General features: G+C 37.2%; 1 protein-coding gene and 1 pseudogene across 4 annotated transcripts in view; both read left to right on the top strand.

Annotated features, from left to right (window-relative positions):
* The window catches only part of LOC105201205 (homeobox protein SIX1), a 41,874-nt gene extending 26,998 nt beyond the window's left edge, over nucleotides 1-14,876 (top strand). For 2 of the 4 annotated variants that reach the window (XM_039449015.1, XM_011169148.3), the window contains exons 4-5: nucleotides 7,978-8,455; nucleotides 9,061-14,876. In XM_039449015.1, the coding sequence (XP_039304949.1) occupies nucleotides 7,978-8,455; nucleotides 9,061-9,345 (763 nt within the window). In that variant the 3' untranslated portion in view covers nucleotides 9,346-14,876. The remainder of the gene's footprint in view (nucleotides 1-7,977; nucleotides 8,456-9,060) is intronic. The other 2 variants (XM_011169149.3, XM_026132919.2) reach the window with 1 other exon arrangement.
* Nucleotides 4,285-4,452, top strand: LOC113003464 (annotated as a pseudogene).
* Nucleotides 14,877-27,665: the final 12,789 nt, after the last annotated feature.

Below are 27,665 nucleotides of genomic sequence, written 5' to 3'. Positions count from 1 at the left end.
GTGCGAAGATTGTTCTTTCTAACACGAACGCGAACGCGCGAATTTATATGCTAATTTGTGCTATGGTGAATTCATGTAACGTGCAACGTACATTTTACATTTATAATCGGAGAAATGTATGCAGTATTCAGAATGTTAATTTTGTTTATATCGGATTAACCGTTAATATTACACTGAGAGAAAAAAAAATGATCGCAATTACCATAATTCGACTATAATTCATCGACTATAATTCGGTGCTAACTATATATTTTTAGTTATTTTAATCGTTCAAATTATAGTCATTAGTTACTCCATAAATAAGACGATATTAAGAACATAATTATATTCACTATAATTATACATTTATTTTATTTTTACTATTAGTATCTTGATATTTTACTATATTAATATTTAAAATTATCATAATTTATAATAAAATATTTTATACCTTGCAAAATTATAGACACAAGGTTTTTATTACTACAATAATATTTTATAGCAGCAATAACTATAAAAATGGAGCTCCTGACCGTAATTATTTTACCACGCAATTATAGTTAGAAATAGTAAACACTTTCTCTTACTATTAGTGTAGATTGTTGATGAAATTGTTCCTCGTATAGGGTTTTAACATTTAACGGAGTCTTCACTTGCAGTATCATTTTTGTACTTTTTTCTCCAGAAAAAAATATGAAAAGAATGAATTTGATACTTGATACATTTATTTTTTGATATTTACATGTTTTTTAAAAATGTTTTTGAACATTAGAAAAGATATTTTCGGCAATTCTGTATGAATGTATCAAAAAAGAAGAAATATTGGTTCTCTGTTACCATGATTTAAGATGCATAAATTATTTGAAGTAAAAAATAAAAAAAATATATAATTCTTAATCTATATGTAAATGTAGTTCTGGCTTTCAATCAAATTAAAAAATTGATTTTTCCGCAAAAACAGCAGTTTCGAAAAAAAATCGTTGTGTTTTTGCTTCTTTTTTTCAAAACTTTTTCTTGCTGAAAAAATCAAAAAGTTAGAATTTTTATTTGATCAAGCGAGACAGGAATTTATTGCGAATATTTGTTACCAATTTTTCGAGTCAATCGGATAGAAACTAGATGAGTTATCATGAGCGACAATTTGAAAAATGTTTTGAGACAAACGTGTTTAAAGTTTTACGAACAGTTTATACATTAATCAAAATTTCTCCAAGTTTCTTATCTTTAATATATTCTTTCTCCCAAGGTTCAAACTATTAAAAAGTATCAAAAAAGCAATTTTTGTAAACATCTACTAGTATGGTACGTTGTAGGTAAATTTATACACTAGTTGTATCCTTATGAAGTAGAGGAATGTAAAAATAAGGTGAAAGGTGATGAATCGATGAGTTCTGTTGCCAACCTAAAAGTATGAATTACTTAAGAGAATTATGCCCTGGGTGCTGTGGCCACTCCTACCCACTTAAAAATTAATAGATTTTCTAATTTAAGAATTAATTGAGAGAAATATTTAATGTTATAAATTAAGTGCTCTTTTAAAGAATGATCGAACTTCTTTGATATTTTCGTTAAGGAAAAATCAAGTTTAGGCGTTGAATTATTATTGTTCTTGTGAATCTTCGTTCGATCTAAGCGCGGAATGCTTTTCCTTTTTCTATATAAATTACTTTAACGTTACAATATACAAAAGAAATAACGTCTCTATTTCGATCAAAGGAGTAAGTTATGAACATCGTTAAGTCGCGTTATCCCGCGCATATACAAAGCGGTGCCCGGTGCCAGAATCGAGCGCTTATTGCTGTCATTTACCAGAATTTACGAGTTATCTATTACCAGAAGATAAACATGCTGTGTCGCTATACTCATGCAAAACTGGCACAGTTTCTCGATACGCGTGTTGATTCTTGAATCGAATTTAGGTAGACCTCGGACTCGCGCGTACGACAATTGGCATGAAAACGCAGATTCTCTGGCACATCGTCGATGCATTCCGCCGTCGAATTGTGTCAAATCGCGACGAATAAAATAACGTGACGCGCCATTCATTATCCGAATAATTACCGACATGTCAGTGAGTTCCATCGCATTCCGTTTACTTCTCATTTGAAGATCTACTTTGAACTTTGAAGTAGAGTAACCATTTTGTTACTCTTTACGATTACAAATCGCATGAGTGTCAAGAATCTTCACGTCGCAATTATTAACTGCTATGAATTAGAGATACTTTGTTTGTCTTACGTAATTCAGTAATTTTCCTACGTAATGATTGTCGCGAAGAATACGTTGTTCTTTGCTTAGTAACAGTAACTACTCAGTCTTTAAATTTTGAATCTTGAGTAGTATTCAGCAAATTGAAAATCAATTCTTGTTTAAAAAGTATCTTTATCTCTGTATACACGTCACGGTGGAAACTCATTCGATATAGCTTAAATGTTTACGCGTTTATAGTAGCGGAAACCGAGCCAGCCGGAATTGCATCGACTATATAATTTCTCGGATTTTCTCGCGCTGGTGAATTTTCCGCGGATGATCCCCCGTATCCGTTGCACGCGCGCGAGAAATTCGCCCGGACGTTTCACAGGACCCGAGAGAATCCCGCAGGTAAGGGAGGCGAGAGCCGTAGTTTACAAACAGAGAGACTGGCACGATGTGTACACGGTGCGCTGCCCTCCCATTATTTTAGGCCGTGGAAACTCTCCTTTCCTATCTGTTTATGGAATCAGCTGCCAGTAACTTCCTCGACGGGCTCACCTGCCGGGAGCAGTGGACAAGGCCCTCAGAGGCCTCGGGGCCTCGGGAAAAATCTGCCGTTTTTTCCTCGGGACCCCCGAGGCCGACAAACGAGTCAGCCGATTTTCAATTTGCTCTACGGGCCCCGAGTTTGCCTTTCTGCCTTCTTCAGTGAGTTAAGTAATCCCGGAGGCGAAACTGGCGGTCCTCTCGAGGGCGAGACGGTTGCGTGGGATTTTTGGAATGCGAAAAATAAATTCAACAGTTACATAGAGGAAACGCTAAATTAAACTAGCGATCTCTCGGAGGAGTTGCTGGAAAATATTGTTGCTACAATATCTTCTATTTGTACTATTCTCCATTTACCGCGGTTTTTTCATTTTTTTTTCTTTTTTTTTTTCTTTTTACCAGGATATTTTTCCGCAGCGCGGAAAAGCGCAGGGAGAAAAAAACACCAAAAAAAAAAAGAGAGAACTCGTTAGGAGTCTCTCCGCTCGCACTCTGACCCCGCAAACCCGAAGACGATATCGCACCGTAGTGCAGAATAAAGTGCGCGACATCGCAGGGGCGACAGAGCCGATATAATCCGATTTTACGAGGAGGCCCCGGTACGGAAAGAGAGAAAGAGAGAGAGAGAGAGAGAGAGAGAAAGACAGGGAGAGACATGGGGGAGGCAGATGCTATCGGGCCCCACGCCGGTCCCAAGCGATATAAACTTAGACGCGAATTAGTGATGCCGCGATAGCATCTCATTTCGAGGCGAGCGTGCGATCAGGAATTTATCGAGAAATTAAATTAGGAATTATGCTAATATCCCCCATCGCCCTATATCGCTGCACCTCACCGAAGTCGACCGCCATGAATGAGCGGCGGCGTCACGTTTCCCGGTTATTTATACGTTATTTGCGCCACCCAATTAAAGGCACCTTCCGCGATTATGAGACTGCTCTCATACGGCGTGCAACGCAATTTGTTGACTCGACATTGCATGGTCCATGAATTCCGCTCCCTAAATTTTCGCGGAATTCAGATTTAAGAAATGATTTTTTTGTTTTATTTGAAATCAACGTACAACATCAAAATAATTTGGTAAATTATATGATGGCGTATCAAAAAGTTATCAAATAGTGATAATAAAAGTTATCTAATTTAAATTTGCATAAAAAAAAAGAGAGATTTGCTTGTGTCTTCAATAAAGTAGCTAAAGTCGTTGATCCCAATTTTATGGCACCGGTCGACACGTGCAAGATAACGGCGAAGGCGCGGCTAGTTTTATTAATCGGTTGGTCCGTAAATAAGATTTACTTCGAAATTCCGCGGCAGTCGCCGAGATCGATTCGTCTCCACTTTTCGTGAGACAACGGCGACTCACGTAGGACCATCCGCAGATAGAATCTCTTAGCATTCCTGGCATTTTTTATAATCCTTGACGTTGATCTCGACACGGACGACGCGAACATGAATAGAATGTCCAAAATAAAAATTCTGATCTATGATTATTACCTAAGTATGTTTTAAGGGTTGAGAATAACGGTTGTGAAATGTTTTATAGAACACTTATTATAATACATAATTATTGCTTCTCGGCTCTTTAAGCTAAGAAATGTGTAATATCTGTTCTTATCAGCTTAATATCTGGTATAATCATCATAAGAATTCCAGAACATTAAACTGATTTTTTGAAAGAGATGGGAGTATGGAGCTTGCTTCGTCCCCATTACAGGTCGACGCGATCTTCGTACGTATACTAAAAGGCAGTACATATACTAAAAATCAAAATATATCATATAATGTAATATAAATGGTATAAAGCTAATAAATTAAGGGCGTTCCCTTTTTTCTATATGCAAAGACTTAGACTAATAGTAAAAGCTGTGTGACGGATTGATTTCAAATTTTATATTTACATTTTTTACTCATTTTTATTTTACATATTGTTGAAGACACATAAAATAAACACACAATTTAAAGTTGATCCGCATAGTTTTTATAAAAAAAAAAAAAACTGAACGAAGAGATCTCGTTTTCTCGTATGAAAAAAAAGGAAAGACTTAAATTCGATAAGTGCACAAGTACTAAAGAAAGACTAATCATCAATAAGAACAAGCCAATTAAAAAGATTTAAAAGGAATAAATGTTTTTCTCAGTTAGCACGGTAAGAATAATTAATTGTATGTACATCATGTTTCCGCTTTACTTAGTTCTTCTTCATCATAAAACAATATTATAAGCAAATACATAATATAGCAAAGTTACATTACAAATTAAATAAATTATAATCATTAAACTCAAGTAACTTATGACAATAATCAACCGAAAAAAATTATAGTAACATAAGAATAACAATAAAGTAATGCAGGTAACGAAAGAAGCCTTAAAACAGAAGTCAGAGAACCATTTCCAATACATAAGAAGCCTTGTGTGAATCATACAATCGGACGCAGTAGTGTACATATAAAAATAAATCAAATCAATAAAATGTAATATTTAATTTATTTCTCGTTAAAAAGCGAGAATATGTTGATGATGTGCCGTCAAGAATGAGATAAAAATAACTATATCGTTCTAAAAAATATTTAGTCCGAGTATATAAAGTTCAGCGCAACAAAGATACGTAAATCTATGATTGTAAACATATAATTAAATATTTATATACGTTGTAAATATTAATAGTATAATTAAAATTATAGAATTTATTTTCATTAACTTTTAAAGAGCGGGGTGATCTATTTTTAAAACCATACAGCTTTTCCTTAAATAAGATTTATTTTAATTAACTATAATCCTTGTCTCAAAATTTGCTCTTTCAGCGACATTATAATAGCACTTTCCTCTACAGATTAATTATTTTATTTATATATATTTAATTAAAAATACAATATTTCCAAGTAAGCATCGTTGAAATTCGGAACGCTCTGTTTGCATCTGACGTTTTGCACATCTTCATACTTTCGTAATTGATTACTTTCTACGATATAAAGATGCCTGATTGAATTGAATATTAACGCTTAACGTTACAAAAAAAAACTGACTGAACAAAAATAACGGAAGCGAAGTGATTTAAAAGATTTTATCGCGAAGATAGTAAGACAAAGATAGTATGACAAATTTCATGGAGATGATTATTAATTATTCCCGTCGAGAAGTTACATCGTTGAAGCTTCCAACGTTTAAGAGACTCTTTCTCTTTCTCTCGATTCCACGTGGTGTCATCAAAAGTAAAGAAAACAAGTGAGAAGCGTCGATCCCAGAGACGCGAAGTGTCATGGCGACGGGGGCTACGAAATAAATGTCTCCTACACGCGATGAGTCACAAATCCTAATGAAAATAATAATACCCGAAAGATTCCGTTCTTTCGTGGCCACACGGCGCAACGAGGATAAATTTACTGCGCGATCTACGGACGGATAAGGCATACCTGGGGACACCTCCGTCCGGTTATAGGTTCCACCATGTAACGGGTGGTACGAAAAAGATTTTTACGATGAACCCGGCTCTACATTGTTTGGTACGTTCGAATCTCGTCTTTACGCTAATTAGAAATCATATTGCTCATAGAGAAACTAAGATTATACCAAATGTATAAATTAATACTTAACATGGAAAAATGAATGTGATTACATATTGTCTCCATGTATATAGAATCTTACCTTACTGTATATATTATTACAAAAGTTCCGTTTCACTTAGGAATATCTTTATAGAGATTGTTACTGATATAATCCTCTATAAAATCGTTTTAATTTTCAGTGCTACACTGCAAAACAAATCCGCTCTAACTATGACGGAAAAAAGTGACTTTTTTCCACTTTATTGCCAAGAAAAGAGAATATTTTTTATATGCTAAATACAATACAAAATATTTGAACTCGTCAGAATTCTAATTTGTATCAGCTCAAATTCTTCTGTAGTTATATATTAACAAGCACGTTTCTAGTATTAAATTAGAATAAAAAAAGAGATTCAATGTATTAAAACATGTTATATAATACCTACATTTTTTACTTTGTCTTCATAGTATTACCCAATTAGAGAACGTTTTAGAAATTTTACGGCAAATACCGCAGATTAAACGGAACTTTTATCAGCATCGCTCTTCGAGGCTACGAGAGCTCAAGTATCTTCCGTGCTCCCTTATCACTTCGGTAGTTTCTCTCTCGTACCAAAGACCGGTTCTCGGAAACACCCCGTAGACAAGTGTCGCAGCACTTGCCTTGAACAGTGCAGTATCACTGGTCTCACGTCTAAACGACTTGTAAAACAAGCGCTTAACGATTGCTGGTACCTGGAGAAGATAGACAAAGAGGGAGAGGAAAAGACAGCGAGAGAAAGGCAGAAAGAGAGAAAGTAGAAGAAGAGGCGAAGGGGGGTTCGACCGGGCCCGTAGGTCCCACGTGCTTCGAGGAGGTCCAGGCCGCTAAAATGAGTTTACGAGACGCCGAGAGCGTCTCTCTCGCCTTCACTTCTCTCATACCCTTTTTTCCCCTCAGTCTCTCTTCCCTTTCCGCTGCGCACCTCTTTAACACCGTACCGTGCCTCCCTACGCTCGGTGCCCGCCCTTAATTCACAAGTACGAAAGAGGCAGGATATACCCTCTTCTCGGTACTTTACGCACCGGTACCGGTATTATCTTAAGCGATATTATTTCGATTCCCCAGCCTCGCCGATTGGCATCGCCGGTTTACCCGCGAGGCGCTGCTTTAAACGTGACGCTCGCACGCCTGCGAACGCAATTAAATCGGGCCCCTGGGATGTCTTTATAATGGAATGATGGAGAACATGTTTCTAACAGGGATCGATGACAAACATGTAATACTGTACAATCTGCATCGTTTTTAATAGCCCAGCTTACACTTGTTATTTGTTACAATAAATTTAATTGTTGTGAAGTAGTCATAAATTTCTGGATGGAGTTAATAGTATCACTCTTAATTATTTTAGTTCTTGTAATGAAGAATTAATATTTATATCATATATAAAAATAAAATAAAATATTTATATTATAAAATTATACATAAAATATTTATATTATGTATAAGAATAAAATAAAGTAGAAACAAATAGTGAGAGTACATTTGAGAATGGTGTAATTAGCATAACAACACTTAAACATGATATAATATTGATGTAATTAACATAATAATTTGTTTCAACCGACTCCAATTTGCTATCACTTACCATTTCATCACTTACCATTTTCTTTTTTTTTTACGTTACGCGAAACGTATATCTTCGCAAAAAAAAGACCAACTGTCTCTTTTTGAAAGGCCGCTTTGCGGTTTCAGTGGTCAGAGGGAGGATAAGACCCACGGCGGGGGTCTTGGGGACTCCAGCAGCGAGAGTGGCGACGAGACGAAGCGGCAATCCGGCCAGCAGCAGCAGCAGCAGCAACAACCGTCTTCCTGCGCGGTTCAGCAGCAACAGCAGCAGCAGCAACAAATGGTGGATCATCAACAAACCTCCGGCATGTACCAACTTCCGCCACCATCTTCCGTCTCAGTTTCCAGCCCGCACTCGTATCATCAAGGCCACGGCTCGTCCTTGAGCCACCCGCACATGCAGCACGACACGAGCAGCGAGAGCGGCGATGACAAGAGGCATCTCCAACATCAGCTGCAGCATCATCTCCAGGTCGGCACCCACAGCGCCCATGGTTTGGTCCATCCTACCGTCACCTTGCCACCACCACCGCCTAGCTGCGCTCAACAGAAAAGTCAGCTAGATTACATGCAATACTATCCGCAGGTAGGACGATGAAATAATCTTGAATGTTTATTTCTAATTCGTATGTGTTACTTTAACCTTTTGTAAAGCGAAACCGCGTAGGATGGAAAAGTGTACTCTTTTTTTTTTTAATATATGTATAAATAACTTTCCTGTTTCTTTGAGAATGAGAAAAATTATTATGTAACATTGTTCTACAACAGAGATGGAAAATCGTTTATTCTGCTCACGTATGAAAAGTTAGAGATTCAAAAATAGGAGAATATAAATAGGAAAAACCGGAGCTGGTTGTTACAATTATTCAATAGTGATTTTTAGAAAAAAGTAAATGGGAGATTTTTAAACCTCCTGTCTAATACATTACACATTTCTTGTATTAAAAACTAAGTTGTAAGTTTTTTGACAATCAACCTCATGTGACAACTTGCCCCGGTCTATTCTATTTAAAGATATATTTACTATCTCGAAAATATATAATAATTCCAGGTTCTTTCTCAAAACTTATGAATATAAAATTTCAAGAATGTGTTTTATATCGTTGCGCTGATAGTGACAAATATATTTATATTTTATTGCAACGTGCAGAAATGGCTAAAAAAAAAAGAGAATGGTCGTTGTTTTTGCAGGATTATTTAATCGGCACGCCGACCTCCGCGGATCTGCAGAAGTCCTTGCCGCACACGGCGACGTCAATGCAGATGGGTGCGATCGCTCCTTCCATGGGCGGGCTGAGCCCGATGGGACCGTCGACGATGCTGTCCAACACCATGCAGGGCGTCAACACCATGAACACCATGTCGATGAACGGCATGGGCATGGGCGCTTATCAAAGCATGGGCTCCATGGGGATGTCCACGTCGCACGCGAGTTACCATAGCGGCCTCGTGCTGGGCGAATACCATTCGTTGTGACCTTGGGCTCCAAGCACTCAGAGCAAGAGGAGCCAAGAGAAAACTTAATACACATTGGCGGGACGCAAGACGATCGATCAAGGTACTCGAGTAGCTTGCCGAAATTCGGATTGCCAATAAATTATTACCGCTGACTAAAAATAAAGATCAGTTAAAATTTATTTAATACGTCGTTGGTTAATAAAGATTAACCTGGAACAATTTTATAAATTTACCAGTTGCTTTTAATTATTGAATAATGCGAATTTTATTTCCGTTGAAAATATCTTTTTCATCGCGACGATAATTTCTTGGCGATCCGATAATGTCCAGATAAGCGGGGAGGAAAGCCTTCTGCGGATATATTGTTGCATCCTCCTTCAGCTTTTCTCGGTGTAACGTTTAGAGCGTATGAAGAGCGTCAAATAGTCGTATGTCAAATCGTCGCGTCTACTCCGGCATTTAAAACATTTTTTTAATTCTTTGAATAAAATTTTTTCGGGGTAAGAATATATCAGGAAACTGTACCTTATATGGCCTACCCAAGCTACGCAATTTTTTTTTCTAATTTTTTTTGCTGAGTTAAAAATCAAAAACTGATTTAAAATAGGAAACATTTCTAAACGTTATCTAATTTAAAATATGGGACAATTTCGAAAACTCTTTCCTCCTCTTATCAAAAAAATTCTATTTTGATCTCGCTGTCAGCAACAAAATACACAAACTGAACAGTCAATTGTTACAAACAAATCATGTTGACAGCCTAGCGTTATTTGTTCAGTTCACCGTGTAACTACTTAGAAATAGCAAGTAAGCCATATTGGGTACTGGGCCATACAGAGTACACTTACCTTATGATTAGATTCCAGAAAGTAACTCAAACGCATTGCATAAAAAAACTTTATATTTTTTTATATTTATTTTTTTTATCAAATAACGCTAATTTAAACTTGAAAAATAGAAAAATACATATTTACTTAAAATTGTTCCCATTAATTTCTAGACCAAAAATGTGTTTGTTTATCTACCCGTTCTTCAAATATATTTTCTCGTAGAAAAATAATCTTACCCCAAGAATATCTATGAAAAATCAAAGGATGCCGAAGCGACGATGACGTTTCCGAACGAAATAGCAAAAGACATATTAGCATTTTACTTTCTCAGTTCGTACACTCTCGCGGCAAGCCGGCTAGACCGGCTTGTGTTTACCACTATTTCCATAAGTAAACAACGGGCGAAAAATCTCGCCAGCTTTTCTGTCCCATCACCATACTTGGCGCCGTACTTTTCTGATTTTTGCCCGAGCGGAATAAATTGCACGATGAAGCAACGTTTCTTTTTTTTTTTTACGCGAAGTGCACGCGAAATATGAGCGAATGCAACTTACTCCCTTGCCCCCACCCCTCTCCTTCACTTTATATACATAAATTCGATCAGCTAATTAATTTACTGTAGCCAACTATACGCTCCTCTTACACCATACGCTTTTGTGTTCTGTATATGTACATATGTATAATACACACGGCATTCGGCATATTACTAAGTTAATCTCGTTCTTGTTCGCTGCCTACCGGGTGTTCCCATCACTGATTTGGATTTCATGACAACGATTACAATTTCATGACAACGATTAAAAAATAATTAATCATATTTTTCACGGGAAAATAGCTCGACTTCTTTAATTTAATTTTTCTTAGCTTATATTATACTTTTCATAGCATTTTATTACATCCTTAAAAAAATTTTATCATATCCTATATGTATAACAGTAAAATAGAGTGCTCTCCAATTGCAATATCTCTAGGCACTTGTGCGCACGACGACCCAAGTTGTGTTCCAATTGTAATCGGCGAAATACATCATACATCCGTACCTAATTCAAGGGTTACTATTCACCTGTGTAAACTTGTGTTTCTAATGTTTTCAATTAAATAGTTATTAACGTAGCCGCTATAAACGAGATTGAAAAGAAGAAAACGCAGTTTTTATCAACAATAATAATTAAAAAATATTAAGGCATGGGTACGGTATTGAAAAATAATCTTACACGGAAAGAACGATTTTGCTAAAGTGTAAAAGAATTTAGTTAGATACCGATCTAAAATTAATTTTGTTAGGCCATCAAAATAATTACGTAGGACATTCAATCATAATGAGCAAGGTTGTAAAATGTCTTCATATTCTGGCAAGTAATTTGATTGTCCTGCACAAATGTTTTGATGGCCCAACAAAATTATTTATCATGTCTGTGCGCAGCTAAATACTGTAAGATTTCCAAGCATAACTCCGAATCATAAGGACTGAAATCAGACTGTTAATATACAAGAAACAAACACCAAGATGCCAGTGGAGCCTTGGTCTAGCAGTGAGGGCACTAGTTGTCGGAATGAGGGTTCCCACGTTCAAACCCATCTAAGCTCCTTTATTTTTCCACTATTTTACAGATCAACAGAAATTATCTTACAATACTATTTTTAGACTTCAGCAAAACCATTTTTATGTATCCTCATCCGAAACTATGCACAGCATACATATTAATGCACACTTTGTTCCAATTGAATTGTGCACAACGTTGCATTTTGTGTATTCCTGCGTGCGTATGTGTCAAGATGTGTGAAGCAATTGGAGAGCACCCATAGATAATCTGAAACAAGTCAAATTTTACAAGATGCTTTATTATTAAGGCTCCTGTCTACTCGCCGCGGACATATTGAAATCGTAACGTCAAAAGCGTGAAATGACACGTAATTTTGTCCGATGTGTCATTTGTAAATAAAGACAATTTGGATAAAATAAACTAATCAGATGACTTTAAATTCTTTAAAACACTTGTACAAATGAGTAAAGACTACCTTTTTTCGCCTAATAATCAGTAAATAATCGTAAAAAGCACGTAAAGTGACGTCTATTCAGACAGGAAAACTTCTCGGATAGTTATTGAAAGGAGGGAAAAATATGCTTTTATGTATAAAATGTTTCAAAAAAACTTTACTTGCGGTCCATTTTTACGAATTTCGTAAATACATTTTCACAATGAAACACATAATAACAAAATGACATGCACGATAACATCTCATCGTCAATCTGTCACGTTTCACGAGTATTAGTTCTAATTTTATCCGCGACTGAATGTCGCTACCGTTAACGCGGAGTTCTCGGCTGAGGTGCCAGGAGCCTTAACTCACATTCCATAGATGGTTTGTGTGTATGAGTAAGCAAGCAATTGTTATTAATGAAAAATTGTTAATCGCAAAAATATTAATCACATCAATCATTACTGATAAAAAATGTGATATCGCGTAGTTATTTAATCAACTAAAAGCAACTGGACAAATGAGAAGCTTTAGGGGTACCCCCAGTAGACAGTGAATGCTGTCGCAGGATAAGATAGTGCGTAAGTTATCACTTATTCGCAGTTCGCAGTCTGTACATAAGTATATCTAAAGACAGTGAGAAAGAGAGAGGAAGAACGAGAATGTTTATGTGCGCGAAAAAAAAATTGAATGCAATGAAAGATGAAAAAAGATTTCGCAAGAGTGTGACAAAGACAGAAAAGTCGAGATATCGAGATGAATTCTTCAGTCGTTGGGTCAAGAAAAGTATGTATACGTATTAAACCGCATTTTTGCCAAAGAAGAGCTCAAAATTACATTGTTCGTCGCGATAATCTTTCCTTTTTTTTCTTCTAACGAAAGCTTTTATCTTTTTGTAACGACAAAGTAGAAAATTCTATTTTATTACGAAGAACGCGCGATATGTAAGAAGATTATTTATCAAGACTTATAAAGTCGCTTTTAAAGTGATTCGGGGGCGCTTACATTCATCTCTAATGTCGACTTTCAATTCGTGAGCTATCTCGCGCGCAGATGTCCTAAATATTCCGTTAGCTACGACATTGCCTTGTAGATTCTTATCTAGGATGTCGGGGAGAGAAAGGATTTCTCTTATGAAAGAGTCCTCGGGACGAAACAGGGTAGAGAATAGAATCGAGGTGAAAAGAAAGAAAGAGAGAGGCGACGTGGAAAATAATATCTTCGATTTACGGCAGAGAGAAAGAGAGAGAGAGAGAGCCAATCGGCGTTATTTTCATTTTGTATCTTTCACATTTGTCGTATTCTGTGTATTCTTTAATTTTCACAGAAATAATTTGAGACTACTATTAAAGTAATTATTTGACAATTCGTAAGTGCCACATTTCGTATTGCAATAGAGGATGTTAACGGATGATAAAAGAAGGAATCAAATGTACAATAAATAATACACAATATATTAATTAATGACGATATACAACAGATGAATATATACAACAATAATATTACTGTCGAGGCAACGTTTTTTTTTCCATTAATTAAGAGAATTAAGTGCGATAATTTTACATTTTACAGAAGAGCTATTTGAATTTCGAGACTTTTGTGATAGAATTTAATATAATAATTTTTTTTTTTATGAAACTAATATCGCCACTCAGCCTTTGAAAGCTCAAGGTTAAAGCCAATCTCGTGTTAGGTCGTACGTTTTATTAAATTATTAAATTAAATATAAGGATCAGTCGAAACTCGTCTGTTGATAAATTAACGAGCCATAAGTACTACTGCAGTCTTGTTCACAGAATGCTATATAACAGTTTTAACGGCGTTTTACGTTAGTTAGTTTTTCGTACAGGAAATAAAAGCACTATATGCTCTCTTAAACAGACAAATTTATTTGTAAAATTATGTAAACTGTTTTAAAATGCTTCGGCTAATGAACGCTGCAACAACTGGAACTAATTACTAACAGGAATGTTTATCATTTTACTCTCTCACATTCAAAGCGTTGTTTAAGAGCGTCTACGTGACGCAAGTTGTGTTGCACAAACGCGCAGCTTCCGAACAATTGTTAGAATCTCCCTTTAGTTTTCTTTCTCTTCCGGAAGTTGCCTTTTTTTTCTTTATATATTCCGTCATCACACAGATTTCCGAGATACCATTGCACGTTTCCTTTCCAAACTTATAGGAACTTTAATCGTGATCGAAAACTTGAAAAAATTTTCTACGAAACGAACGCTGCGATTCGACCAAAGCTAAAGAATTAATTTTTGCGAATAGGATGTTAATCGTAATCGACTCTTGCACAAATTACGCACTCGCACGCAACTCGCGCATACGAAAGGGAGGTATAGAAGGGCAAGGGCATCGAAGAAGCGAATGAATGAAAGGAGAACCGAGCGCGCGCCGCGCAAGGACGATAATTAATGACCATCGTTTGGTCCTCTCCAGTTCTCATTCGTGTATTTCAGCGGACAAATCTAACGTTGCACAACTAACTGAGACGAATTGCCGAGAGTGATCGTGAGTGCGATTATTCATGAGTGTGTATCAGCGAGTGAACTGTACGTGTGGGCGCGTGTGTACGTACGTGTATGTATGTATGTGTGTGTGTGTGTGTATGTGTGCACAAGAGAGGATAGAAAGCAAACGACGATGCGCAAGTAAATATAAGTAAGAGATCACGATGTACGATCGAATTGTAATCGAGTAAAGTTGATGTTATTTAAAGTAACAAGATGCCAATTGTGTTTATCTGTGTTCACGTGCATACACGTCCCTTTTACAGCATCCCGCGTTCTTCTGTCGTGCTTAGATGCTGCTCAGTATCGAAACTGGTAAGTAACGCGCGACAACTATGAACCCTAATCACTAAATTTCAAATAAAATTAAGAAGACGATTTTTTAGAAAATGTATATAAAATTATCTATGAAATTATTATTCGAGCATTTAGATCCGCTATAGCTGTTGTTGGCCTTTTTTTCTTGATTTTAATTGTGTCACACTTTTTATGTGTATTAATTATTGTAGACAATTACATTGTGTATTTATTTAAGTAGTAACAGTTGTCCAGCAAACAAGATGACGTCAAATGACGTTTTAATGACGTTTTATTGAAACGTTGGAGACTTAAAACAATTGTTAAGATGTCATTTAACCTTGTCACCTTGTTTGCCAAGTTTCTACCGAGTAGGAAGTCGAGTAAAATAAATGCGGATGAAATAGACACACTAATAGAGATTGTATGTACAACTCGTACGATTTCGTTAAGTTTATTTCTTCGCGTTACGCCAATCACAGCGTTTCCATCGGCGCGATCGAACTTCTCGCCTGTCACGTCCGAGGTTCGTTGAGAGATTGGCACCGATTTCCTGACACGAGAGAAGGCACGCAAAAATATCGCGCGTGCACGTGCGGCTAAGCGAAAAATCTTTTCCAAGATTATTTTCGAGATTGAAACGAGGCAGTTAGATGGCCGTAACGAAACGCAGAAGAGCGCGATGTGAAAAAGGCAAGTGTCTGGATCGTTTTTCCCCTCGCTGTTGGCGCAGCGCGCTAACAAGTAGCCATTGTGAGCCCCGTGTCAAGATGCTACTTGACAGTATACTCTCTCTCGGCGGACCCTCTTCAGGCCCACTCGCCCCCGTTCCGCCACGCCGCACAACCGGCGGCGCACGGACGTATGCCGTGCGTACGCACACGCACGCACTCACGCACCTCTGTGGGGTCCGTGCTTAACTTTACGATCTCCAAAAATCCCTCGGGGCCCCATCGTTCGCAGCTAATAGAACCGAAATTATAACAGGCCGATGAGCATGCGTCGACTGCTCTTATTCCGCCTCGCTGACGGATTCAGCGGAACCGTGAGGGAAAGAGAATCGAGAATCAACGCAAAGAAACCGTGAAAAATTTCATTCCGGCGAATGTCTTATTTACGAACCTCTTGGGCGATAACTTGCCTGGGTTGTTAACAACCGTATAATTTTCCTCTCGCTTTATTTCTGAGAGGCCTAATAAAACGGTAAACGTTTTCCTCGCATCATTTTACAATTCGATTCCCTTTGATATGTACAATATATCGGACGAGCATAAAAGCTTTGATAGGTTTTCTATAAATGTTATAATCAACGTTTTCTTATTAGCACCATGTATTATGCATCATTGTAAAAAACAATACTATTGTCAGCTATCGTTTAGAAAACAAATTGGTTAAATTCGAGTAAGTTAAGGTATTTTTAAATAAAAGTGAGCGAAGGAAAGCTTTATGCACAGAAAAAAAATAGTATCAAATTAACAATTCATTGTTTCATATATAAGCAAGAATATAAAATTTTCCTGGTAGAATTTATAATCTTAAACAGACATAATTTGCTTACACGAAGAAAAGAATTTTCTTTATGTAAGCAAAATTGTGTCTGTTTAAGATTACAAATTCTTTCAAGATTTTATATTCTTGCTTATATATGAAACAATGAATTGTTGATTTAATAGTAATTTTTTTCTGTGTGTATATACACAGAAAGACTATTTTGCTGCAACAATTAAAAATTTAACTGGATACAAATCAGAAAATAATTTTATATTGGGCCAAAATGATTATGTGGAATGTCCAAACATGATAATGTCACTGCAAACAGTTTTGATATCGAGCAACCAAATTAAACAGCCGATGCAATTATTTTAAATGATTCAACGTAATTATTTTCAGATCCGTATTTCAGCAAAATTGTTCTTTACGTATAATGATGCGTGAATTTTGGAAAGAGACAAAATGTTTGAAATAGAGTAAAAAAATGTATGTGTATTCGGAAAGAAGAATATGTGTTGTATTGAATTGCTGTGAAAGATGGTTCATTAAATTTAAACAAATTGATTTCAACTTCTAACGAATCACACGCTCTGGACGGTCTTTTGATACTGACGATGATAACGTGTACAACTTAGTGGATACACAAACCAATTTCAACAGCCCGACAGCAAGCTGACGTTATTCGTCGTCACTTTAACGTCAAAATGATGATGAAACAACGTCAGCTTGTTATCTGGCAGAAATTGTTGATGAACCAACAGGTTTCAAATAGACCGTATTTTTTCGTCGTTTAAAAAAATCATTGGTTACAACATCTATTGAAACCTATCAAAATTTTTCCACTCACCTAGTATTTATTATTTTTAAAAATTATTTTTTTTTAAGATTTGTGTTGTAGATATTTATTGACATCATGACGATCGTTGTTTGTTGTTAATAAAAGAAATAGAAAGCTACAATGATCAAAAGTTAAGAATATGAATTGAACGTTGCAATTACACTTGTGTAAAAAAAAGTTCAAGCGTATAGCGCGTCGACACAGGTCTGTTACGTTCGATCGAATTTAGTTTGCGATCATCACGGTGATAAGAACAGAATTGACTACAAAGGAGCCTCCGGTCACGTGGAGAAGCCAGATGCTCTCTTTCAGGATCGTAGAGGATTTTATTCGAACTGCACTGGTAAATATCGGCACAAAGAGGAGGTCGAAGATCTTATCCGTCATCGCGATCGTTGATAGGCCTAATAGCGTGCCGAAGGACGGTCTCGTTTTGAAATAATTACCAGTTCGTATCTATAAGTACCCATCTTTCCGGCTTCATTCGGATAAATCATAGGATCAAAGGATGACGCTCTCTCTTTGCCGCTTTTTTTTTCTTGCGAATTGCCGTTATAAAGAAAGAGACGAAGACTGTCGTGTCGGCCATTAACACTTGATTTATTCTTTTCCTCGATGAGAAAAAAAAACGAGACCTCTCTCGAGGGATAATTTGAAAAGTATTCCAAACTACTCGTGGTTGCCTATACTTTGTAAGCTGCGCGTTATAACTGGATCGTGCTCGGGCGCGAAGTTTACGGTCCAAACCTCTCTTCACCTTAATTCCGGGGCGCATCGCCGTCACGTGGCGAATAATAAGTTTGATACCGTTACAATGCGATCATTACGCGCTGGTAATGACGGTGCATTCAGGCATGAGGCGAACTGCAACGCACCACCGGCCTTCCCCGCGCATCTGCCTCGGATGTGCAACAATGGACGCGCGATGCACCACCCTACGGATGAGTCTCGGGCGGTGCGCAATAACACATCCCGAGGATTGACGTTTCAATTGCAAAAAAAAAAAAATTCCGCGCTTATGCAACAGCTATCTTTTTCCTCAATTGCGTCGTTGGTATTTTTATTCCCATACACAGATGCTGAAAAGGTCGAGAAAAAAAAAGTATAGATAACCCAATGCTAAATTCTGCAACGTAACATTGGAAAATATCAATTACATGCCTTAATAAAGCAACGAGATTGCTTATGTAGGAGACAAATGATACTCGGAGAGAAATATCAATTTCTACGTTAAACCAATTAAAACGATCTTACTGTTGTTTGCAAAGAAATATTTATACATGAATGTTGCTTAAATAGTACACTGAGGGAAAAATGTTATTTTGACTACATCTTTCAACTTGATTAAGTTTCTTCATTCAACTATTTATTTAAGCCAAATAAATGCTTTGACTGAAGAAATTTAATGAAGTTAATGAATTTAGTTAAGTCAACGATCAATTTAGTCAAGTTAATAATTTTAGTTAACAATTTTTTCTCAGGGTAATGATCGGCATATTTATATTTATCCGTTACTGAGTAACCGTTATCAAATTTGGAGAACAACAGTTGGCGAACTAAAAACGTACTGGTTATTTTTTTTAAAGTTCATCACAGTTTTACAAAAACAATGTTTAACGTCCTAATCAATCCCAATCAACTGTTTAATCGATAATTAAATCGTTCGCAACTTATTCTCTATGTTCTGGTAAACCTTATGAATTGGCTCACGAATTAGTAAAAATGATTAGTTTACGAATATTAATTCGTAATAGCTGCATTCATCAAAATTTCGGTGATTAATAAGCGTTTAGTAATTATAATTGTCTGTGATCAAAATATACCTTTAAATCTTTGATAGGTCTAATTTACTATAAGAGACAATCATTAAACGCCTCATTGATGATTGTTCCTAATTGGTATCATTCTTCTGGATCTAACTAACGATAAGCTATCTAAGGATCTAAAACAATACTCCAATCGCAGAGGATAATCTTATAATAGCAAAGCTGTCTATTTTGCATGTCGAACTCAATCAATATTTCAAGACCGAATAACTATTCACAAGTTCCACAAATTTAATTCAATCAGTCATTTCAACTGAATTAGTTAAACCGATCGAGAATCAGTTGAATTATCTAACAGCATTGTGGTAAATTGTTAATAACCGTTTAACCGAATAACTTTTCGAATAATCGTATTGTTATGAGGTGGCGTTTATTATCATATGCGTTTAGTAAAATCAAACATTTAACCCATAATCAATAGCCATAATTAATTTAACTCACACTTATTGTTAATGGAAACGAATTCTCTTCAACGCAAGTCTCTTGCGTAACAGGTAATGATTTCTTCGCAACGTTCTCGACGCGGCGCGGCGCGGCGTGGCGCATCTCGATCGAGCGCGATCGAAATGGAGGCGAATTCGAGGGATAGGTCGACGCGCGTATATAAATCCATTAACGCGCCACTTACGGGCGATCGATGTAAATTACGATGTTGGTAACGCTTAGGCGAGCTTAGACGAGCGCGGACGAGCGGGGAAGCGATTTTCGAAGGGGGGAATATTTATGGGCAGACCGGCTGAAATTAATTTATGCAGCCGCATAGGCTGCCACGTAATTTATTCGCGGGACTCGCGACGATCACTCACTCTCCTCGCGGGCTTTTGTGTGTAAGGAAATCCCGGGCCATTAGAAACGGGCACGAAGGGCCGCCGCGCCGCGTCGATCCCTCTTCGAGCTCTCTTCCGAGTGCTGCTGCTGGCCCGATCGAGCTCGTTGTGTTTCGCGAGCACGACTCTCTCTGTGTCTTTTTCTCTCTCTCTCTCTCTTTCTCTAGCGAGATCGGCCGGCCGATGCCTCGGAAAACGAAATGCCCCACCTGAACAGGGAAGTGAGAGATCTTCGTCTTGATGCCGCTTCGATAGATAGCAATCTCTCTGGTCGATAACAGAAGGCATTTACGTTAAAACTCCGATATACGTACCACCTTGACTCTCATTTTATCGCCCGTATCTTTATCATAATTACCGTTATCGGCACGAAATCTCTATACGGAGACTTCGTTATTTTTTACGGCTCGTCTCGTAACGGGCAACTTCGAGATGAGCTGGGGAACTGTATTTATATCCTTGCCGTTAAGATTTATATCCTTGTAGCCCTATGAGAGACGTGTAGACGTTTTAGATCCACGATTTTCGGATGCGTCGGCTTTCGGGATTTTTCAAAATCAAGGTTCTCGGTATATGTGGCGCGTCGCGACGTGGTGTGCATCCTCACGACAGCGCGGCCGCGTTTCCATCATCGGGGCGAGAGAGAGATCCAGGAAGGATCCCCGCGCGCGCGCGCGCGCGCAGCGCGGCTGAAACAAGAGGGATCGTCCCGAGGAAGAGCCCGGGCGAGGATCTCGCGGTGAGATCTGCGTTGCACCCGCGTTATGATTTGTGGGCGTCCAGATCGTGATCCTGTCCTGGCTGGCTGGTTGGTTGGCTGGCGGAGCAGAGAGCGCACCCACGCTTTCCAGGAACCGTCCGCCGCGTGGCGTCCGCGGTGTCCGGCGCGAAGAAGGGAGACCGTTAAGGTCCCCGGCTGAAAGAGAGGGAGAGAGAGAGAGAGAGAGATCAGCCGGCCCCGATTACGCCGAGGGTGTAATGGACGGACTAATTTGTGAAATTTAAATTCCGTCCCCGACGTTTTGCCGCGAAGCGAGGCGAGGCGAGGGAGAAATAAAGAAGAGGGCGAGATAAATCGCGACCACCTTCCTCCCTCCCTCCCTCTTCCTCTTTCCTCGTCGTTGGGGACGACGGTCCACGGCAGATCTTTCTGGAAAATCGTAGGTGGGTAGGTGGTTTGCGTCGCAACGTTTCACGGGTGGCGTAGATGTGCAGATGGTACGGGTATATCGCGAAAATAATTCCCGGCGAGATTAGAATCGGGTTGATAAAGATGACACGGAGGGGGAAACTAGACTCTACCACATTGGACTAGACTTTAATAGAATAATTCGTTGGGGAAGGGGGATTAGAGAATTATTTGAGCTAGTGCAGCAGAAACCCGAAACTCATTAAAAGATCGATCTTATTCCCTAGATAATTGCGTGAAATGAAAATTAGCTTAACTAGTCGCAGTATTCATTTTTTTTTCTGTGAATAATTGTCTGATTAAATACTTTACAGAGTGCAATTTTACGTTATTGAAGACTTTGCACCTTGTTTATAGTGTTATATTGTTCTTTACTAAAATAAGCGTATCTCTATCTTCGCAGAAATAAAATTTGTATCAAATCAATATGTTCTCATATGTCAGCAAAAATAAAATTTTCTTGAAAAAACTTGATAATCTTAAACAATTTGCATACATGAAGAAACAAATTCTTCATGTCTGTTTAAGATTATCAAATTCTTTCAAGAAGATTTTATACTCTTGCTTACATATGAAAATATGATTGTTGATTTGATAATAATTTTTTTCTATGTTGTGTCAATAATAATTATTCGTTAAAGTACAATTCTCATATTAATTTTTAAAAGTAAAGAAATTTAATCATTGTTTATTTAAACACGGAAAGAACAATTTTATCTATATAAAAATTTAATTTACTAGAATAAATTTGAAAATTATTTTGTTATATTAAAATAATTATATAAAATACTTAAGATGTGGTTGCTACAATGTCAAAATGTTTTGTAGCATTGCTTGTTATGCTTGAACGTTCTATATAATGATTTTCATGGTCTAAATTATTTTTACAATTTTAATTAATCAATTTTAACAGATTTGTGAAAATGGGCCAAAAAATCGAGCGCTAAGGGGATAAACAGTTGATGTTTATTAGTTTAACTTGATAAAAGAATAACAAATGGAACGTTTAGATCTTTACTTGATTATCCTCCATCATACAAAAATAAGTTTGGTTTAAAATATTATAATAAACAAAAATTAAAAAATGTAAACCTTTTAATATAATAAAGAGAAACGTTAATGGTAAAGTAAGAAGCCATATCAACTGTCAGATATATAAATTTAAGAGAGAAAAGTAAGTATAAAAGTGCAAACTATAAAGAGTATATGTCACTTTCCTCATTGTGGGTTAAATCGAGCTACGTCGAGCAGTGAAATGTGATGTCCAAATTATTTTTAAATCTGTATTTAACTAAATTTTTAGATACTTCAACAAAACCGTTCTTTTTGCATAGAACTTCTCTGAAATAGCGAGACTTCTATGATATTAATAAAAAGTTTTTCTTTAAAAATAGAAGTTCAAAGCATAACGAGTAAAAACAAGTAATACAAGATGGACAAAAACACGTCATTTACAATTTTTCCCAAAATAATCATACCTCTTTGTCTTGTCAATAATGGGCATTCATTGAGTGAAGTATACAAGTTTCATTATACGCATTGCAAAAATAAAAGAATTTATTCATAAACAACTCAATTATAGGAGAGCCTCCTCCGCGAAATAGAGATATTCCTGCTGCTTTATTGATAAAAGAACCGTTTTTCTTTAAGAACACAGAGGCGCAACGAAAGAAAACGAGCGATACAAAGATGAGAAAGAGAGAGAAAAGGAGACGAAGATAGAAAGATAATGAGCAAATGTCTAAGCGGTGGCGGATTAGAGGCAGCTTCTCTCGCTGTACGGCGAGAGAGCGGACCCTATTGTCGGGCCGCATAATACGGTTATGATTTAGTTTGGGACGTGAGGATGCGAGCGAACGAATGAACGAATGGGCCGAGGGGGGCTGACTAGATGGACGGGGAGAGGGCCATTGGTGTCAGATTACGCCGCGTCGGGGCCCGGACCCCGTCTGGAACATCCACACGTCCGCGTAAAGACTCACACGCGGTGTCGGGTCCTTTAAACATACGTGTGCGTGTACACGATTCACCTTTTTTTTCTCCGTAAAGATTGACCCCACTTTCCTCGCTTTCTTCCTCTTTCCCCTGTTCTTTTGCATTTTTCTCGTGCTCTCTGGTTTTGAAATGTCTCGATTGTGCTGATCGCAATTGTCGAGGATATCAACAAGATTCAGTTGTATTTTTTTTGTTTTTTTGTTTGTTTTTTTTTTATTATATCGAGATACAGGAACAGAATAATTTATCGGGATAAAATTGTCAGAAAATCATCGTCTGATAGTTTGACGCGTTTTTGTGTCCAGGATACACCTATTTATTCGTCTTTTTAACGCTATGTATTCAATAAATTAGAAAAAATACACTCCACACGAAACGAACGATTTTGCCAAAGTACTAAAAATTTAGCTAGAGATCTGGAAATAATTTTATTAACCCGTCAAAATAATTGTGGTGAAATGTTCAAATTTGTTGCTAGAATGTCGAAACTTTTTACAGCATTGCTTATCATGCTCGAACATCCGTCATAAATATTTTGACGATCCAACAAAATTATTTTCAGTTCTGTATCCAGTTAAATTTTTAGAAATTTCAGCAAAATCGTTCTTCCCGCCCATTTGTTTAGAAATCTCAATTGGCTTATTAGCTACATCATTCATTTTATGATAAAATAATAGTAACTATAATTTTATGATATCAATTAATAATTTTTGTAAACTTGATCTTAGTGCTGATATTTATTGTGTGATTTTATATATCTTTTCAATTTTTTTATTTATCTCATGTAATTTACAAGTGCAAATCAAAACAATGAAACAGTAACAAAAGAAGCACTCTATTCCGCAGCCTCTAAATACTAGGTGAATTTTCTCAGAGTGTCGATATGGTCTGAATAATTTATAGCGCACTTAACCGGAACTCTGACCCTCGTTGAAGCGCCAACAATCGTCCGAATATTTCAAGCTTTTGTATCACAAAAGAGATAATCCGCCATCTTCCGGCGGTGCTTCTTCTCTCGCGTGCAATTCGGGCGCGGGTTCTGCGAACTCGCGAATTATGAATATGATTATCTCGGACGTGCTCTTGACGGGAAGCCAGACCTGTCCTGGAGGGGTGTCACCTTACACCCTTTCCCGCCCTCGCATCAGGTCCTGACTTGGCGCCCTGGCACTGCTCCCCGTAACCGAATCTCGCGAATAATTGGACCTCCATCCAATCGCGGAGGTCGACGATAAATAATAGCTGCATTATCGATCTTGCGTATAGAAGAAACCTCGTATCAAACGCCATGTAGACCAAGATTTTAAATCGGATTTAAATTTCTTTAAGCTCAAATTTCGATGACATCGATAGAAATAATTCTTTTTTTTTTATCGAAGAAAATGTTATAACAAATGTAATATAAAAAGTCCCGTCTCTTATATTATTCGAAGTTTAAAAATTATTCATAAAGAAGTTGTACCGGTTTCGCAATCCTTGATCGGCAGCCGACTCGGGAACCAGTTCCACCCTCTTATTTTCTCTTGCAGCAGGATGAATGCCAGCCCACCAAACATATGTCGAACATCTCGGAGCTCCCCCTCCGTACAATGACACCCCCCTCCGTACAATGACACCCCGAAGTTTTGTGCTCGGGGATTGGCCAGACGATTCCTCCAATCGAATTCATCCGTAGGCAACTCCGGGATTGACAGCTAAATCCATGGGATTAGGTAACGCGGTGACGCAAACGTAACGTCATTACGACAAATTGCGAGCCTCCTGTGGGATAAACGCCGATACGGATGGGTTAATAGGCTCTTACAGAATACGAAAATCGACACACCGCATAAACATGGAGGAATACAGAGAACCCGCAATGCTTTTACCGTTAACACCATTAATGAGGCTGTTAAAATTAAATAATTTTAACTATTGATAAATAATTTTAGAAAATTCTGTCCAAATCATTTCTACCATTGTTAATTCAAAGTAATTTATTTGTTACGAAACTTATCTTTACGTGTATAATAATATTATAGAATATTTAAACAGAATTTTCTCCCCTATTTCTATTTGTTTTTTTCTAATACACAGGTAGAAAGTAAGAGTGTCAAAAACAGATGTAAAAATAATTTTGTTGGCTCATCAAAATAATTATGAAAGACGTTCAAGCATGATGAACCATGATGCAAAAAATTTTGACTTTCTATAATAGCAACAAGCATTCTATTTTAATCATTTTGGTATAATAAAAATTATTTTCAGATCTGTATCTCGCTAAAATTTTTAGACTCTTCAGCAAGATCGTTCCTGCCGTGTACGCAATTGAGTCATCACGCAGCGTCGTAATTTTTATTATATTCTGTGATCAAAAATATCTTTAAAAACTAAATAATAAATGATCAATGCATATTGTGTATTGTAATAATCACTTCGAAAAGTTAGACGAGTTAAAACAATAATGAGTGAAATAACGAGCGTCAAGCGCATCCCTACATGTATAAAAAACAGACGGAAAGCTTTCAATATTCCGTATAATAGGATATCGTTCCGAAAAAGGCAGTATCCGACGTGTTGAAGTCGATGAAGCAACGAGAAGTGTATCGGGGAGTGTTTCGATGCTCATCGATGATCTCGTTTTTTCGTAGGGGTTGCTAAGTGAGCCGGCCTTATGACCGGCAATAAATGGGGCACCCTCGTCCTTATCTACGATCTGTATACAACGCCGCATATGGGGGTGTCGGAATTCGATTCATAAACGTCAAGCGCGACTGTTTACGCTGTTCGCACCTCCATTGTCGCCTGCCAATTTCGGGACTCGACCTGTCGATCGTTCCGCACCCCCGGGACACAATAAATACATCCATCTCCACGGTACGGCGCGGTATAATGCGCGAAAGGGCCCGCAGCCGAGCGGTTCCCTCATATCTCCGATACGATCGGTAGTTACTTAGCACTTCGCACGACGCTCGATGCTTCGATGCTTATCGAACCGCGCCTGCCCTGCCCCCCTCATTGAATTTATTGCGGGCCTCTGCGGAAAAGAGGCTGGCGGCCCATCTGCATCTCCCGCTCTCTCGACCCGATCCACCTCTTTCGTTGGCGGGACCAGTCGCTATTATATCTCTCCGCACGAAGCTCTCGCAGAAACGAATACACCGATAGAGACTGGTAGTATCACGTGGAAGATTGAATCGTTATGTACCTCGGGAGAACAAAGCGATGGATAATCGATTTTAATTTTGAAAATATTTTAAGACTCGATACGCGAATGTAGTAAATGTGACAATTATTACGTGATAATTACAATAACATCTTTGATTAATAATCTTTTCTTTTTAAGTAATTTATTTGTATCTAATACTCCAGTTTTTTACTAGTTTTTCTTTTATTCAGAGTATGACAATAACGGGTAGGTGATTTTTTTTTTAATTTTTAATTTATTATTTTCTATTATTTTTCATTCTTTATTATAAATTTATTGTGTTTATGTATAATTTTATATCAGAGACTCGGTTGTCTTTACTTTAATATGTTATACAGACCTGACGGTTAAAAAAAAATTATTTAACGTATGGACGAAAAAAGTCTCTAGGTCTCTTTCCTGCCTGTGTCTTTTACACAATGGACTGTACAATATAAAAAAAGGACAGATTTTTTAAGTATAAGCCTGAAGAAGATGTGCAGCAATTGCAATAGATATGTACATTGTATCTGAGCAATTTGGCGGCATATATAGTTAATTATGAAATAATATACTTAATTGAATGTCGCTAATTTAAATTTGTAACATCAAACATTGAAGATAATTTTAATGTAAAAAATCGAAACGTCTGTCATTGTAAATATTATATTTATTTATTAAATTTTTTAATTTTATTTTTACTTTTATGTTTAATTTAGCATTACCAACTGGCCTGGCTCATTTAGCTCTGCTAAATGTTAATTATTTATAGTATCAAAAAGGAAGCTATTGCTTGGACTTTGTATAATTCTTTAGTTACTGTTGTAACATGTTTTTATATCGCATTAGTTTTCTGTTCATTTTCACGTGAAAAAACAAGTTTAAAATATTTTTCTCTTCCTCTTCTTTTCCTAGAAAAAAAAGACAATTTTTTCTGTTAGGCATTTTTTTTTTTTTTAATAACGAAACAATGTGAATTATTTGAGAACAAGCTTGCTAACTTAAAATGTGAAGAATTATCTATTTATATAATTAGCAAATTCTACTTTTTTTTCAATACGAAATTGAATCTTCGCAATGATTTTACATCAGAGGATTTGAAGAAGAAAGAAAATCTTTTCTTATTTCGAAAGTCTCTCGCAGATCGAAGTCAACAACTGTGACGTGTACGGTTCATTCACAAGTCAAGGAGCGTTGTTCTCCTACAAGGAATTACACGCGTGTGCACACGCACACGACACTCACGCGGCGTGACCTACCCCACTGAGAATCGTGTTTCAATACAGAAACCGAAAACCATATCATTACGTAGAAGCTCCGTTTCGTCGCGCGCGCGAGAGACGCGCGCCGGGCGTTGCATTGTCAAGAACCGCGTGTCATTTC

The sequence above is a fragment of the Solenopsis invicta genome, chromosome 1 (assembly GCF_016802725.1).
Source record: "Solenopsis invicta isolate M01_SB chromosome 1, UNIL_Sinv_3.0, whole genome shotgun sequence".
NCBI lineage: Eukaryota > Metazoa > Arthropoda > Insecta > Hymenoptera > Formicidae > Solenopsis > Solenopsis invicta.
Note: the sequence above shows the minus strand (reverse complement) of the source record. Positions and strands in the feature narration are given on the sequence as shown.